At 34.2% G+C, this 16,684-nt stretch overlaps 4 protein-coding genes and 3 long non-coding RNA genes across 9 annotated transcripts in view; 5 read left to right on the forward strand and 2 right to left on the reverse strand.

Moving 5' to 3' along the window:
* The window catches only part of Syt7 (Synaptotagmin 7), a 180,903-nt gene that overhangs the window by 113,730 nt on the left and 50,489 nt on the right, over positions 1 to 16,684 (reverse strand). The gene's annotated exons all lie outside the window — the stretch shown is intronic.
* LOC148177568 (uncharacterized) lies at positions 20 to 544 on the forward strand. Its single transcript, XM_088032723.1, has 2 exons — positions 20 to 112; positions 167 to 544. The coding sequence occupies exons 1-2, from the start codon at positions 20 to 22 to the stop codon at positions 542 to 544; spliced, it is 471 nt and encodes a 156-aa protein (XP_087888849.1).
* LOC148177569 (uncharacterized) lies at positions 913 to 1,284 on the forward strand. The gene is made up of 2 exons (XR_015769748.1): positions 913 to 971; positions 1,055 to 1,284. It is a non-coding gene; the product is annotated as an uncharacterized LOC148177569 (long non-coding RNA).
* LOC148177570 (uncharacterized) lies at positions 1,486 to 1,904 on the forward strand. Its single transcript, XR_015769751.1, has 2 exons — positions 1,486 to 1,559; positions 1,603 to 1,904. It is a non-coding gene; the product is annotated as an uncharacterized LOC148177570 (long non-coding RNA).
* Positions 1,956 to 5,591, forward strand: Grip128 (gamma-tubulin complex component 5). Its single transcript, XM_088031898.1, has 9 exons — positions 1,956 to 2,039; positions 2,086 to 2,898; positions 2,953 to 3,145; positions 3,257 to 3,560; positions 3,608 to 4,036; positions 4,081 to 4,297; positions 4,341 to 4,638; positions 5,118 to 5,374; positions 5,427 to 5,591. The coding sequence occupies exons 1-9, from the start codon at positions 1,968 to 1,970 to the stop codon at positions 5,574 to 5,576; spliced, it is 2,733 nt and encodes a 910-aa protein (XP_087888024.1). The 5' UTR covers positions 1,956 to 1,967; the 3' UTR covers positions 5,577 to 5,591.
* Positions 9,733 to 10,516, forward strand: LOC148177572 (uncharacterized). Its single transcript, XR_015769747.1, has 2 exons — positions 9,733 to 9,813; positions 10,265 to 10,516. It is a non-coding gene; the product is annotated as an uncharacterized LOC148177572 (long non-coding RNA).
* Positions 15,497 to 16,039, reverse strand: LOC148177573 (uncharacterized). Its single transcript, XM_088032038.1, has 2 exons — positions 15,845 to 16,039; positions 15,497 to 15,795 (listed from the first exon to the last, which is right to left on the reverse strand). Exons 1-2 carry the CDS (start codon positions 15,989 to 15,991, stop codon positions 15,565 to 15,567), a joined length of 378 nt encoding a protein of 125 aa, XP_087888164.1. The 5' UTR covers positions 15,992 to 16,039; the 3' UTR covers positions 15,497 to 15,564.

The following is a 16,684-nucleotide window of genomic DNA, read 5'->3' on the forward strand; positions in this document are numbered from 1 at the left end:
AAAAACTCAACGAGCCGTAATGAGTTGGTATAAAATGCTGAGCAAATCTGCGGAAGCTATGAAAATGTTTTTGAATGGCATCTCACTTTTTGTTCTGTCAATTTTATCTCTCGTAATTAATTAGTAATTTTCTAGCTTCTAATCAACTTCTATGGTCTTTTTGTAGATTTACAACTCCGATGCAGTAAAAAAGAAACAAGCTAAGAAAAATAAAACAAAGAAAAAGGTCAAAGTTAAGAAGAAAAAGAAAGTCGCTAAAAAGAAAGTCAAAAAGAAGAAGACCAAGTCGAAAAAAACTTCCGCAAAGTCTAAAAAGCCGAACAAAAATAAAAAAAAGAAAGCAAGAAACCTGGAGAAAGAATTAGATGAGATTTTTAAGCATGGAGTGGGACATACTCCTCGGTCTTTGATACCAGAAGAGTTTTTGCGAAATGAGCAAAACATGTCGTACGGATCGTTTCCTTTTATGGAGCTACCAGATTATAACGCAACCGATTTTCTAGCTAATGAGAATTCTACTCATTGGGCTATAGATAGTACTTAATGAAATTAAATAAATAATAAACTAATTTGATTTGCTGCTATTTTGCCTAATTAAAATCGATACAAAGTAATATTTCCCCGACAAGACCATTTTTATAATTAAGTACGTAGACAGATTCTACTGACAAAAATAAAGTCATAAAACTCATGCCGCTCAATTTTGCTGACATAAAATATAAACTTTATGGCAGCATAAAACATAATCGTAAATTATATTTTCCATAATCTGCACTTTTTATTATAACTAATTTGAAAATTAACTCGTAAATTGAATGTCCAAATTGTTGGATAATTAATAACGCGTTATCAAAATTGGACGCTTTACTATAAATATTTCGAAAGCGCAAATCCGTAACTAGAGCATTTCAACAATGATAGCCAAATTGCTGATGCTCGCTTTATCACTGGTGGTAATTATGTGCAATAATGTAGGTGTCAAATAAATTAAAAATGACGTTTAAAAAAGTTTTAAAATTTAGAAGTACGTTGGTAATACAATTTTCTTTTTTAGCACGAAATTCTGTACTCCCCTGGTGCTTATCCTTCTTCAGCAGGTCCTACCGATAAACTGTTTGATAATCCGTTTCAACCTAGCAACAAATTTTATTTGTATTTGCCGTCTCCTGGAAATATTAACTCCTCTCAAGCTTCTGTAAGATGTAAATGGGAAACATTTTCAAGATGAGTTCAATGTATTAAATTGTAAAATAACGGCCAATAAAAAGTACATATAGGCATTTAGTCACGTGTCTTAATAAGAAAAAAAATGTTAAAGACAGAACAAAATGGTTAAATTATCAGCAAATTTACCCATCATTAACTTAAAAAATACGCCTAACAATAACTATTATAATATCACAATAACTGGAAACGACCAATTTTACGTAATCCAAGTTTAATTATCAAACTTTGGTAGGTATAAATAACGAGGTTTGTATTCCAACCACAAAACCACAATGCTCGCGAAACAGTTGGTAACCCTGCTGGTCATTGCAACTTTCATAACAGTCACCCTGGTAAGTCTCACTGTTATAATTCTCAATTTTAATTAATTTTTAGTCAAATTCACCACCTGTTCTTCTTGACTCCCCCATCCCCGACGACGTCGATGACGATTCCTTCTACATCTACCTGGACTTTCCCGAGAACACCCAAAACATAACCAAAATGTACTTAAGCTGTCAATGGGTCGAAGACACCGATGACGCAAACTAATCTTTACTTTTGTCGTGTAGTATAATGTAGGTCCGTAACTTGTGTAGAGTAGTGTAGCTCAATCAATACCGTTTTGACACATGCGCACGCCGGAAGATAACAGTTCTCCGCCCGACTCAGTCGATAAGTTTTTGTCAAACAATTTTTTGAAATAAAAAACACAAAAAAGCGGTTGTTTCTTTTAAAAAAGGTCCCAAAAGGCGCCCACGATGGCGAAGGTGATAAGCGAAGAAATTCAGACCGGTGTCAGGGAGTTGATTGGAGAAATTACGCATTACGAGGTGATGTAACCTTATTTTTTGTTTTGTATATCGATTTGAATTTTAGGAAGGCACCGACAGATTTGAAAACCTCGAAAAGCGGATTTTAACAACAGTTAGAAAGTCAGACACGATGTATTTCCTCAACACTAAAGATATAAAAAAGGAAATTTGCAGCATGGCCGAGAAATTCATGTTTCATGGTTTCTTCAAGCATGCAGACTATTTGAAGCAGTGCCATGACAAATACATTGATGGCAACCTCTCAGAGTCTGATTTAACCCCACGTTTGAACGTCATCAAGTTCTTGTTGTGCCTCTCCCAGCAGCCCACTGACCACTTCTGGAAAGACCCTGATAAATTTGAATTTATCAACAAAGTTTCTGAAGAACCAGAAGTGGAGGACTGGGGGGCTTACTTGAACGAGGGGATCGAACGGTGGTCACCCGTGAAAGACGACAGTTCCCAAGAACAGTCGGACTCTGAGGATGAGATTGATCTGGGGGGAAGTGCCTCAGAAAGGGTTACTTCTACCCCTCTGATAATCACAGAGAGTCAGAAATTTGAGCCGTACGATTTTAGGGAGTGCCGAAAGCAACTCCTTGAGACTGTTCAGAATGGTTGGTTTAACAGAGAAAATATTGTCATGAAGCCCCCCAGTGAGTGGTTTGACGCCAACGTGGGGGTTTTATGGCACGAACATCTCAAGAGCGAGGTCAAGGGGTTGGTTGAAATTGACCCCATAACTGTTATTTCTGAATACAAAGTCATGAGGGAGATTCTTTGGCAGATGTGGGGGCCCCACAGTTCCACCGTTTTTGAACTTACTGGCAATACCTTTGGTCCAAAAACAAATGTTACTATTTCTAGTGTCTGCGCGGTGGGTTGGTACGACTGTCTAATAAAAGCGCTAAATTTGAATTTGAATTTTCAGATGACTTTTGAAGGATTTATAGACGTTTTTGTGCCTTACATTAAAATCCTAGACGAGTTTCGACAATTTTATCGATCTTTAGAAGGTGGGAACGTCAGTGAAACCTACAGGAGCTACGGGTGTGCGGTGAAGAAGATCCTTGAACCGGTTTTCCGGGAGCTGATCGCTGTGGAAAACGAAATTCGGGAGCAAGGTACAAAACCAGAAGCTTTGGTATTCGAACTATGTTGGTAACCCTGTCTCGCATTTGACAGTTTTGGTTCAAGGCCTACTGACATCAAATGAAAGAAGCCTTTTGTTCCAGAGACCACAATGACCCTCCTCAAACTCGCAGAGAAGTTCGAAAAAATCTTCAAACCGGTCCACGTCCTCAAAAACATCCACACCGAAGTCGTCCTCGAGAACTTCCAAACTTCCACACCCCTCATCTGCGCCCTGAGCCTCTTAACTCGCCTCAGAAGGTCTCTGGAGTTCACCATCGACAAACTCGAGCAAGATATCCGCCTAACTCTCTACCTAGAATCTCTCTTTTATTACCTCACGATGACCAACGCCTGGTTCCTTAAAAACGATCTCTTTGACCACACCGAAGAGTTCATCATCTTGAAGTGAGTCCCTCCCCCACGTAATCACTCAATTTATTGTTTTTTTGTAGTAAGAACCAGAAGGGTCCCCGATCTGACCAAAGCGACATGAATTTCTTCCTCCAGGAGAACGTGGAGGAGTTTTGTTGTGAAGATGGCGTCGTCAACATCATCGCAGATCAGGTGTTACAAATCGGGCGTAACATCCACTTGTTACGTCTGTTACGAAAGTACGACGTCTTCTCCAAAGAGACCGAGACGATCCACCAGGAGTTCGTGCGCAGGTTTTTGGAAGAATTGTGTTTTTACTACGGCTGTGATGTTCCCGAGAGGAAGGAAAAGATTTCGAGGACCCAAAAGGTGGAATCGGCTTTTGATATCAACCAAATGGGAGACTGGACGCATTTTGTTGACATGTCCGATGGCTTCTTGGTGAAGGCTTTCGAGGAGTTCCATTACGAAGAAGTTAAAGACAAACCGGAAGCCACGTTATTTGAAAAGTATGTTCTTTGTGGTGAAACGTGATTTTATGTCGTTTTTCTAGGATTAGCAACGTCACCACGAGCCTCTTTCCTCTGCAGAATCTCCCGGAGAAGGTCTTCTCGAAAATTTTGAAAGACCGCTTCACGATATCGGGGCTTATGGTCAAGAACTTACTCATTGAGAATTATAATTTAGATAAACAGTTTGAGTTCTTGAATCATATTTTTCTCTTCTGGAATGATTTGATTTTTCCTTTTTATCGCCGCTTCTTTGAAAAAGTAAGAATTCAATGAAGTTAACATTTTTTAGTTGTTTCTTTAGATGAATTCCGCGACCAGCAACTGGGGTAATAGTGTCTGGTTGACCTCCCATCTCCAAGACCTCATCATGGATCTCTACCCCAATTTCTGCGAAGAGTGCACAGTCCAAGTTAAAGACTACTGGAGGGAATGTCGCGACTCTTTAGAAGCATGCACTCTCATCTCGATGCAATACGAAATCAAGTGGCCTTTGAGTCTTATTATAACCAAAGAACATACTACGATGTACCAGGAGATGTTTCAATTTATCCTGAAGATAAAATGGGCGCTTTACACCATCAATCACTTATTTTTTGCCGGTGAGTATTAACAAATTAACATTTGTTCTGAAGACTTGAATGTTCGTCTCCCTGAAGACTTTCAAGTTAATCTCTTGGAATGAAGAGCGCCGAAACTTTACCTCTCAAGAGTTTAAGGAAGTTTGCAAGTTTGGAAGTCTCACGAAATTGCGAGATATTACGAATCTGAGTTGGGGGAGTTATGGAAGTCATATGCATGTTTGGTCAGTGGTTTCGAGGTTCTGATCACTAGGAGAGTTGTGCCCTCTCTCGAGGTTCCGTTTATTAGAGTTTGCAGCTTTTGAGGGTCGGGCGACAAAAATCTATTTTTACAATCTCGCATGGAAATTGCTCATAACAGCGTAAAATTATTCGCAATTACTTCCTCAAACTCTGATGCAATAAAAGAACTTTTTTGCCCACTCAATTCAGAATTAAAGTTTTATTTAACTTCTCAAACAAGTTGAATTTTAATAATTCCCTATTAACATTTTTTCCAGATCTCGAACCGAAGAAGCCGCGTTCGATAAAACGACTAAAGTGGCTGCGGTTTAGCCTCATCAACATCCTTAATACCATCCAGCATTATTTATTTGGTTTTGTCTTTACGAAATCCAGGATACAGTTTGAACTGGATTTTGAAAAGTCCAACGACCTTAAATCGCTAATATCATCTCATGAAGATTTTATCAAATCCATCCATCGCTCCATGGTGGAAATTCGGGATAAAAAAAGTAATCAAAGTGGATTTTATACGGTAAATACTCGTCCCTAGTCTCCCACAGGATTTTACTCTTAAATTGTTCCAGCTGCTGAAGTGCGTGAAAATGCTAAAGGTTATGTGGAACGATTTGAATTACGCCACCGCTGAAAACCTGGAGAAATGTCACGGGATGTACAAAGAATCGTTTGAAGTAATTAACGAAATTGTAAATCCATTATTTGTTTTTGATTATTAAAGATTTATTGAATTATTCCTAGTATTTCCCTGATTTCCTTAATTTAATTACAGCGGGACGAAATGTCCCATCGATTCTCCAATCGCAATCATGTCTTAGGATAGCAGCGCTTTTTATTGGATGTTCTGGGATTTTATGGCGGGGTAACGAGGTTGATGTTGCGAAAGAGCGAAGGCGGCGAACATTTAAATGGGTTTGTAGTTGGGATTGGAAGTTATGGCTGTCAATAGGTGCTCCATCAAAGGGATAATTGATTAAGTTTGTAATTATCTAGGGGTAGTTCAGAATTCCTGGTTGGACGGGTTATAAATACCAGTGTTTAATTAAGGACTGTTAACATTACGGGATAATCTGAGGATGATCACTGTGAGATATGTTAAAATAAAATAATGTAAAATGGTGAAGGCGCCGGGAAAGAAATTCTAAATTTTGCTGAGACTAAGTTGAACTGAATTAGATTTGAATAAATAAATTAAATTGCTCCATTTAAAGGATATAAATCGGATAAAATTTGGACAATCCCGCAACCTACAGTTCAAATATAAATTTGGACGACTTTCATCTTGAGTGAAATTTTACAAACCTTCTGATTTTGCTCAGTTGAAATAAATTAGAATCTTTAATCTTAGACGATATAGAGTTTTCCTACGTCCCCATATGAAAGTAGCATTTTCCACACGGTTAAATGACTCCGAAAGTTGATGTTTTCGTACATCCATTTCCGAAAGTAAAAGTCACTAGTGTGATATGAATATATCCGCACAGATCTGTCAAAATTGACAGTTATTTTGAAATACAAATGTAACTCTTGAATTTTTGTCTCAAATATATAGACGATTCACTGTAAAACAACATGCATAATGATAAAAATGAGTTATTTAGGTCGTTTCTGACAAATCAGTTTTGCAGATCTGTGCGGATATATTCATATCAGACTAGTGACTTTTACTTTCGGAAATGGATGTACAAAAACATGAACCATCGAAATATGTGGAATACGTCACTTTTTTATGAGGTCGTAAAAAATGACATTTAAAATAGATAAGAAATGAATTATTGTCGAAATTTATGGTTTCTTTCTGATGATGGAAGGTCGTAGGAAAAATAGTGTACATAACTCGTCGGAAAGTGTCTTTCTTGCACTCGTGTAACATCTGCACTCGGCTGACGTCTCGTGCATTTACATTTACACTCGTGCGAAATTGGTCACTTTCCGTACTTGTTATGTAAATATCTATAAGACTGTCGTAGTTCCGGAGATATGGAGCTCTGAAAGTTCCGGAAAAAATGTCACCAAACTAGATTGACGATGGAAAAATGCTGGTGCTACAGCTACGAGATTTGAGGAAGTTACTATTTTTGAGTCGTGTACCAAATTGCAAAATTGTAGAGCGAAAAACACAAATTTTAGGAATTTTCATTTTAAAGTCGAAACAAAAATCGCAATTATTGTAATTTTGGGGGTACAGCTGTAAAATTAGGAGAAGTTAAGAGACTGCTTAAGAGTCGTGTATTAACTCTACTAAATTGCAAAATTGTAAAGCAAAAGATACAAATTTTAGAAATTTTGATTTTGAAGTCGACGAAAAAATTTTCGTCATCCTCCACTAAAATTCGTAATTTTGGTAAGTTTAGGGCTACAGTTGTGAAATTTGGGGAAGTAACTATCTTTGGGTCGTATATTAACTATACCAAATGATGAAAATGTAAAGGAACAACTTTTAGAAATTTGTATTTGGAAAAAAAACACCAAAAATTTTTGACATATTCGACTTAGATTTGTAATTTTGGTGATTTTGGTGCCTAAGCTATAACATTCTGAAAAGTTACTATTTTTAAGTCGTGTATTAATTCTACCAAATTGCAAAATTGTCGAACGAAAGGCACAAATTTTAGAAATTTTTATTTTTGAGACGAAGCAAAAATTTCCGACATCTTCCTCTAAAATTCGTAATTTTGATAATTTTAGTGCTATAGCTATAAAAATTAGGGAAGTTACTATTGTGGAGTCGTCTATTACCAACACCTAATCCCTAAATTGCCGAGCAAAAAACGCAGTTTTTAGAAGTTTTTATTTTTAAAAGGAAGCAAAAATTTCAGGTTTCCGTCATTAAAAATCGTAATTTTGGTAATTTTAGCGCTAGAGCTATGAATTTTGAGGAAGTTACTATTTTTGAGTCATGTATTATCTCTACCAAAATTCAAAATTGTAAAGCAAAAAACGCAACTTTTAGACATTTTTATTTTTAAGTCAAGGCAAAAATTTGCGATTTCCGTCACTACAAATTCTAATTTTTAAAATTTCGGTGCTAGAACTATGAAACTTAGGGAAGTTACTATTTTTGAGACGTGTATTACCTCCACTAAATTCCAAAATTGCAGAACAAAAGACGTACATTTTAGAAATTTTTATTTTTGAAAGGAACCAAAATTTCGAATTTTCGTCATTAAAAATCGTAATTTTGGTGCTGGGGCTATGAAATTTGCGGAAGTTACTATTTTTGAGTCGTGCAATACTTTCACCAAAGTTCAAAATTGTAAAGCAAAAGACGCAAATGTTACAAATTTTAAGTATTAAGATTAAATTTAAGGCAATAATTAATTTTGAGACGACTAAAATTCCACTACATTTGTTGAAGTAGTTGTAACATTTAAGCGAAACCAGTAACATAAGTTTACATAGTGTCTGTATTTAAAACCGCGTTCGGACTAATTTAGAGAGACTATAAATTTTGGGTTAAGTATATTTGACTATCTGGAATAGCCTAAATTTGGACAACGTTAGAAAGAACTAAAGTTGATAACAATAAACAGTTTGGACTATTTTAATTGGACTAGTTTAATTGGAAATAGAAGTAAATTAGCTAAATCTGTGTCAGTAATTAAATTTGGTCTATTCAACACCAAATACGCAATTTTCAGCACAAGAATAAATAGAATTCAGACCACAAATTAGTCTAAATTATTAAACTGCGACTCTGGACTATATTTAAATCAAATTAGATTAAAATAAACGAAAAAAAAACTTAATTTAAGTAATAATTTAAACAATGTTTAATTGAATTTTGTTTGAAAATTTTTTGGAAAAAAAATTAAGCAAACCCATTCATTCCCAACCAAATATCTAAACTCGTAAATAAACCAGATAACACACAGAACAGTTGCCCCGGATTACCGCCAAATTGTTACAGAAACTTCAACCGGAATTATTAATAACTGTCCAAACTGACACGGAATTGATCCAGGGCACCTCTCAATCGAAATTAAACGCACAGAGCGTCCAGCGAATTAAAAACGAGACGATTTACTGCAGAGCGGTTGATTTAATTTCGGATTCACTGGCTGGAAAAATGTTTCCATAAAGCTGGGTTGCAAAGGTACAATTACGCTTTGGAAATGAGATTCTACATTGGTTGAGTTTCAAAGAGTTGGAAAAGTTAAATAAAAACAATCGCTGAAGATATGTGAGACATGCGAAAACTAGTTTGGCTGCTAGTTTCAATGATAAGCCAAGATTAGTTAAAACTTCGTATTCTGATGGATTTCAAAAAGGATTTGGCTAGCTCTCCGCAAATTAATTGTTTTGCTCAGTGACCGCGAAGATATTTCCATTTAACTCTCTGTGTTCATGAAGTGGTTTTCTTGGTCCATTTCACTAACGCTTGCAACACCCAAAAAATGAAACAACTTCGATATAATTACATTAAAATGCGAGCATAGTTCCTATAACGAGATATCCGCGTAGTTAGCGAACAATTTTGTGTTTCCAACATCAAAATCACAGCTAATTAGGTTGAAAAACAAAAACCGAGTATAATACGTTATGGCAAATTTGACTTTATAATGACTCATTCCATTTTCTCGTCATGAGTCAAGCAGAGACTCAATTCCCAACCACCACATTTTGTGTACATAAACAAGATCCGAAGCGCCATTAATAATTCGTTCTTAGGAGCTCGAATTATCTGCAAGTCTGATAGTAATTAAGTCCTCAATCGGATTTGTGACGAGGGCGAACACTGATTGCTCTCTAAAAAGGGAAAAAAAAAGAGGACGGATGTTTTTATTGTATTGTAATAGAGGAATTAGTTCACAATGGCTAATGTCAAAATAATGGTGCATTTTTATGTATAAAAAGGACCAGGATGAATGGAAGCTTCAGTTTCAGAAAAATAGCAAAATGAAATTGATAGTCCTGGCGTTGACTGTGCTTGTCGTGGCTGCAGCCATAAGTGACGTAAGTTTATTTTTTATTTATTTACTTCTTGACCTTTCCTGTCTTAATTTGAAGTAATTGTGACTAATTAGTATGTTATTTCATCGACTCGGATTGGACTAAAATTAGTCGGTGCAAGAAATAAGCGAATTACGAGTTCTAAATCGGTTAAATTTGGACTAAATTAATCATCACTCAGCTAAGTGCACCTCGAAAACTAATTCATAGTTTACTAATTTTGAATATGTAATTTCAAATTACTTAATCTAAATTAAACAAATCAAAATTATGCTAAAATTAACATTATCTACTTATAAAGAACATCAAATTGACTAATTTAGATAATTAATTGTGACTGAAATTTGACAATTGAGCAGCTAATGTTGGATTAAGTAAGACTAATTTTTATTAGGCAAAAAATTCGCATACTTATTGTACTGATTTTTTTTGTTTAATTATTTTTGCCTACTAGGTGTCGGCCAAGAAGAATAAGAAAAACAACAGAGAAAAACCAGAAGAAGCAGGAGACGAAGATGTGTTTGCCGACCCTGGATCCCACACTAGCCACCGATTCCGCGGCAAAGAGAAACCAAATTCAGAATTTCGCGAATTTCATAAAAAAGGTTCAAAAGGTGGAGCTGAGAAACAAGGTGAAGAAGTTAAAGCTTGAAATAACACAAGTGTAATAATAATGACTAAAAACTGAATAAACGTAGCATTCCAATTTCAGTTTTTTCTTTCTTTCGTTTGTTATATAAAAATACATTCAACCGCTTATCCCTCTTTCAATATCAATAAAGCGGTTGCGCTCTTACAACTCCACCAGTCCTCTTGCAAAATATTTTAAATAGAACTTCAAAGATGTACAAAGACGAGATTACACTGAAAAGCGTAAAATCTCGAGCTGGAAAATGTGTACCTTGAATATTTAATTTTTTTAAATATTTCCCTCTATTTATCTCATCCAGTCGTACAAAGACTTTCCTGCGTGGATAATGGAAGAATTTGCGTCGACGGAACGCATTTATCAAGATTTAAAAAGAATGAGAACGTGCACTTTGCTGTTACGTTTCTTAGGGTGGTGTTGCGTTTCAAATATGGCAAAAGACGGAAATAAAAAGTAAATTGGTATACTGTGCTGAAAATAGCTCGGCGATTTGTCCTTTTACATCACAATTTTTGGGATGACTAGTTCATAATGAGTCAATTTCCTGGTGCGGTCCGACAGGGACAATAATTACAGTGTGGCAAAACTGTCAACGACAAAGCGTGTTATGTTCGGAATTTTGTTAATTGTTAAAATGGCAATTTCAATCAATCTGGAGCGGTATTCGTTTATTTATGACCGGGAGAATGTCAAAATCAAATGCCATTAATTCAGTTGCATCGGTTTAGGTATACAGTGTACGATTCTCGAAATCTTCTACAAAATTGCAAAATTGTAGACTATTAGCGCCCAATTTCAATCGGCATTGGAAATCAGAGTTGCGCCTTAGCTACCCCAATAAAACTGATGCCACCTTAGCAACTCATCAACGCAAATTTTGCGTCACTGACTTGAAATCTAGCGCAAATCTTACAGGCTTTTGAATTTTCCATCAAACAAATTCAGATTCACAAAGGAATTAAAATTAATTAAAGATGCTGCCAGGTGTAACGGTTTCGATTCCAACATTGTTGATAAAATTGTTAAAAAATTTAGATTTAAGAAATTGTCAATGAATGTTCTACTTTTCAGAAAACACCTGAGAAGACTTCTTTTGTCACCATCCCTTACTCACCTTCAGTGACAAAGGGACTGGAAAGAATTTTCCAAGGTTTGGATCTCAAAGTAGCTTTTACTTCGGGTCCAAGCCTCTTGGAGTCTTCTTGGTAGTCCTAAAGACCGAGTAGGAACAACAGAAAAGTCGGGGACTTTTCTGAAATTTTATGAAATTAAATGATTATGAAATTAAATGTAAAGATTGTGATCTGAAATATATTGGGCAAACAAGAAGGTCAATTTTAAAAAGGTTCAAAGAGCATCAAGCTCATCTCAAATTTGGAAGGTTTGAAAAATCAAGCGTTGCCCAATATGTTGTTGACAATGACCACCACATTGATGAAAGTTGTCTTCGTTTAATTAAAAATGTAAATAATTGTAAATTTCTAGACATTTATGAAAGTCTAGAAATATTTACGAACAAAAATGTAATAATGAACTCAGACAACGGCCCCATCCCCTCCTCCTCCCTCTACTCGCTTCTACCTGCGCCAAAGGGTGCGCGTCGACAAGCTTTTAGTATACAGGGTGATTTTTTAAAAACGGCAGGCGTTGTAGAATTTTTATTTATGAACCGATTTCAAAAATTTAAAAAACAAATTAAATGGTTTTTAATTTCCTATAAACTGATGATTTAAAAAAAATTCTAAATGTCTTAGTATTTTTTTGCGATACTCGTCTTTCTTATTTTAAATTGGCACCCATATTTTTTTTTTCATAATTTGGAATATATTAATTTTTTGATTCAGAAATGTGTATATGTTCTACTTTTACAAGAAATATTAAAAAAAATATATCAAAAATGAAAAAAATTAGGCAATAAAAGTTAATAAAATCTAGGTGCATGGTGTCAAATAACACAATAATATCGTTATTGTAATGTCAAAAAGCAGCGAATAACAGAAAGAACCAGTTTTCTTTCAACAAGATGGGGCTACACCTTACAATGCACAATGCATTTCTCGTAGGTGTCAATTGTATTTTAATTAAATTTGGTAGTTGTGTTTTCTGATTTGTAATTATTATTGGCTTTTGTTATTAATAATTTCAAAAAAAAGAAGCCAATCCTTTCTGTTATTTGCTGCTTTTTGACATTACAATAACGGCATTCTTTTATTTGACACCATGCACCTAGATTTTATTAACTTTTATTGCTTGTTTTTTTTCAATTTTGATAATTTTTTTAAAAATATTTTTTATAAAAGTAGAACATATTACACATTTCTGAATCAAGAAAATTAATATCTTCCAAATTATGAAAAAAAAATGGGTTCCAATTTAAAATAAGAAAGTTGAGTATCGCCCAAAAGATACTAAGACATTTAGAAAAATTTTAAAATCATCAGTTTATAGTAAATTAAAAACCATTTAATTTATTTTTAAAATTTTTGAAATCGGTTCATAAATAAAAAATTTACAACGCCTGCCGTTTTTAAAAAATCATCCTGAATAAGGACGAATTTTTTGTTAGTTTTTAGTTTAATCATTGCTCTGATGATGATAGCATTGCTATCGAAACGCACGTCAGCATTTTTTGTAAAAATTTGGTGTTTTTTATTTCTAAAATCAAGCACAAACTTCATATGTCCGTCAAACAAAATCGTAATTTTCGTAATTTTGGTCCAACAGCAATGAAATTTAAGGAAGTTAATGTTTTTGAGTCATGTATTATTCCTACCAAAATTTAAAATTGTTGAGCAAAAGGCGCAAACTTTAGAATTTTTTATTTTTAAGTCAAAGCAAAAATTTGCGATTTCCGTCATTAAAAATTGTAATTTCGGTAATTTTAGTACAAGAGCTATGAAATTTATGGGAGTTACTATTTTTGAGTCGTATATTAACTCTACTAAATTTCAAAATTTTAGAGCAGAAGAGGCAAATTTTAGAAAAATTTATTTTTAAGACAAAGCAAAAGTTTGCGATTTCCGTCACTAAAAATCGTAATTTTAGTAATTTTAGTACAAGAGCTATGAAATTTATGGGAGTTACTATTTTTGAGTCGTATATTAACTCAACTAAATTTCAAAATTTTAGAGTAGAAGAGACAAATTTTAGAAAATTTTATTTTTAAGACAAAGCAAAAGTTTGCGATTTCCGTCACTAAAAATCGTAATTTTAGTAATTTTAGTACAAGAGCTATGAAATTTATCGGAGTTACTATTTTTGAGTCGTATATTAACTCAACTAAATTTCAAAATTTTAAAGTAGAAGAGGCAAATTTTAGAAAATTTTATTTTTAAGACAAAGCAAAAGTTTGCGATTTCTGTCACTAAAAATCGTAATTTTAGTAATTTTAGTACAAGAGCTATGAAATTTATCGGAGTTACTATTTTTGAGTCGTATATTAACTCAACTAAATTTCAAAATTTTAAAGTAGAAGAGGCAAATTTTAGAAAATTTTATTTTTAAGACAAAGCAAAAGTTTGCGATTTCTGTCACTAAAAATCGTAATTTTAGTAATTTTAGTACAAGAGCTATGAAATTTATGGGAGTTACTATTTTTGAGACGTATATTAACTCTACTAAATTTCAAAATTTTAGAGCAGAAGAGGCAAATTTTAGAAAAATTTATTTTTAAGACAAAGCAAAAGTTTGCGATTTCCGTCACTAAAAATCGTAATTTTAGTAATTTTAGTACAAGAGCTATGAAATTTATGGGAGTTACTATTTTTGAGTCGTATATTAACTCAACTAAATTTCAAAATTTTAGAGTAGAAGAGGCAAATTTTAGAAAATTTTATTTTTAAGACAAAGCAAAAGTTTGCGATTTCCGTCACTAAAAATCGTAATTTTAGTAATTTTAGTACAAGAGCTATGAAATTTATGGGAGTTACTATTTTTGAGACGTATATTAACTCTACTAAATTTCAAAATTTTAGAGCAAAAGAGGCAAATTTTAGAAAATTTTATTTTTAAGACAAAGCAAAAATTTGCGATTTTCGTCACTAAAAATCGGAATTTTAGTAATTTTCGTACTAGAGCTATGAAATTTGGCCCAGTTACTATTTTTGAGTCGTGTATAATCTCTAAAAAAACTGTAGAGCAAAATGCGTAACTTTCAGAAAGTTTTATTTTGAAGTCAAAGCAAAAATTCGAGATTTTTGTCACTAAAAATCGTAATTTCGGTAATTTCAGTGCTGGAGTAATAAAATTTGGCCAACTTACTATTTTTGAGTCGTGTATTAATTATCTTTATTACATTGTAAAGTGGTAGACCAAAAAACGCGAATTATAGAAATTTTTATTTTTAAGTCAATACAAAAATTTGCGATTTCCGTCACTGTCTCTTTACTGTTATAACGCAACTTTAATTTCCAACGCCGCAACTGAAGTTGAAACTAAATAATTTAAAATAAAGCGCAATTTAACATGGATTTTCAATTTTCCATTCACTACATTTCCTCCTAAAAATTCGAAATTTCATTCCAATCAGTATATTTAAACACGAAAAATAAAAAAACGCACTGTCAACAATTTCGCGCAAACCACCCCAATTTTAATCTCCCCCGACTTTTCCCTCTTTTTCCCCATTTTTCATCCTTATCTTCCTTATTATTCTAATCCGAAATGTTTTTACATCTCGAACTGTTGAACATTCTGTAAACAGATTTTGCATTCCCGGCAATTTCCCTCGCAAAGAGTTGTTTTCTATTTGCGCGTTGGCTTCGTCTGTTTGATCAGAATTCTGAAACCACCCTCAAAACGTCACAGCCCTTAAAACATATTAAAGAAACTCCACACCGTCGCGTTTAAATTCGATTACACCAAAGAAAAATATATGACGCCTCACCCACGTCAGACGAAATCTCGTTACAAATTACGCGAAAATACCTGGCGATCTAATTTTAGATTATTCAATCGGTGTCACCCTTTTGCATAATTGGACAGAGGAAATAAGCGTTGGGGGCTAATTGAAAAATTTAATGTGGAAACTGGGGCGTGTCCTTTAATTAAATTAGTGCGGTGTGTAAAATCAATCGATTACGATCCTGATTTCGGAATGGAAATGTTTATCGAAGGTGGCCTTGCTTGATTAGTCGCTCAAAAATAAAAAATGACATCCCAAGAGAGAGGATCATGACCGAGTACTCTCCATAGCCTATTTGATTTCCGCCAGACACAACGATAGCGTCATCATCGTCATCATCATCGTCGTCGTTTTCTTGAATTTCCTCGAATCTGTATCTATTATGGGGACGAAATCGATGTCCAACGTCTGTTTCTTTGTTTACTGCTGAAATCTTTGTGCGGATGTCAAAGCTTGGGTTCTCAATAGAGGTAGAAGCTTACGTGTACGCTGACGGCTGCAAGGATTACTGCCAGGAACAGTAATAATTTCATTTTGTTACAATGAGACTCGGTACAATACTGGAAAATTAATATAAAATTTGTGCGCATCAGTTTGAATAGAATTAGTTCCGTTTCATGGAACTTCATAAAAAAAGTGTTTATTACAGGTAATGGTAAAATTGGTACCAATGGTAATTGAACACCGGAAATGGTAAAATGATTTTAAGAAACAACTGGACGAAAGAAAATAAAAGTGTAGGATCTGAATAAAAATGAACAAAATGATACATTATAAAAAATAAGAAGCAAAAACAAGAAGAAGAAAAAGAAGACGAGAAATAAAGTAGTAACGAAATGGATGCAAATATGGTAATTTCGCACTATACGTGTCAGTTTTTCGTCCCCATAAAAGCTAAAATAAAATTTATTGTTGCGCTGGTAGATCATAAAATGTGTCCTCCAGGGAAAACTAGACCATGCTCATATTTAATTCCAACTTTGATGAAATATTTGACGACTTTGCCGGTTCCACTTTGTAAAATATGAAAATTCCCACTTGCTGCTTTCAACATTTAACAGTAAAAGTTCTTCCGTCGTGAATGTCACAATAGTCTCCGACTGGAATAAAACTATCGATAAAAGTTGATGTCCGCATCTAAAAGCACAAACATGAACTGAATTTCGTCCTGTCAAACGTGACAAATCCTGTGTAAAAATTATAGACACTTCCTATTTTATCACCAATCTAAAAACAGCAATTCAATTGTAATAGTATATTGTATAACAAGTGTTGAAAATGGAAGATTTGACACGAGTTTTGCAGAATTGAGCCACGAGCCG

Source organism: Gnatocerus cornutus, chromosome 3 (assembly GCF_029298725.1).
Source record: "Gnatocerus cornutus isolate USDA-ARS CGAHR chromosome 3, icGnaCorn1.1, whole genome shotgun sequence".
NCBI classification, from domain to species: Eukaryota; Metazoa; Arthropoda; class Insecta; order Coleoptera; family Tenebrionidae; genus Gnatocerus; species Gnatocerus cornutus.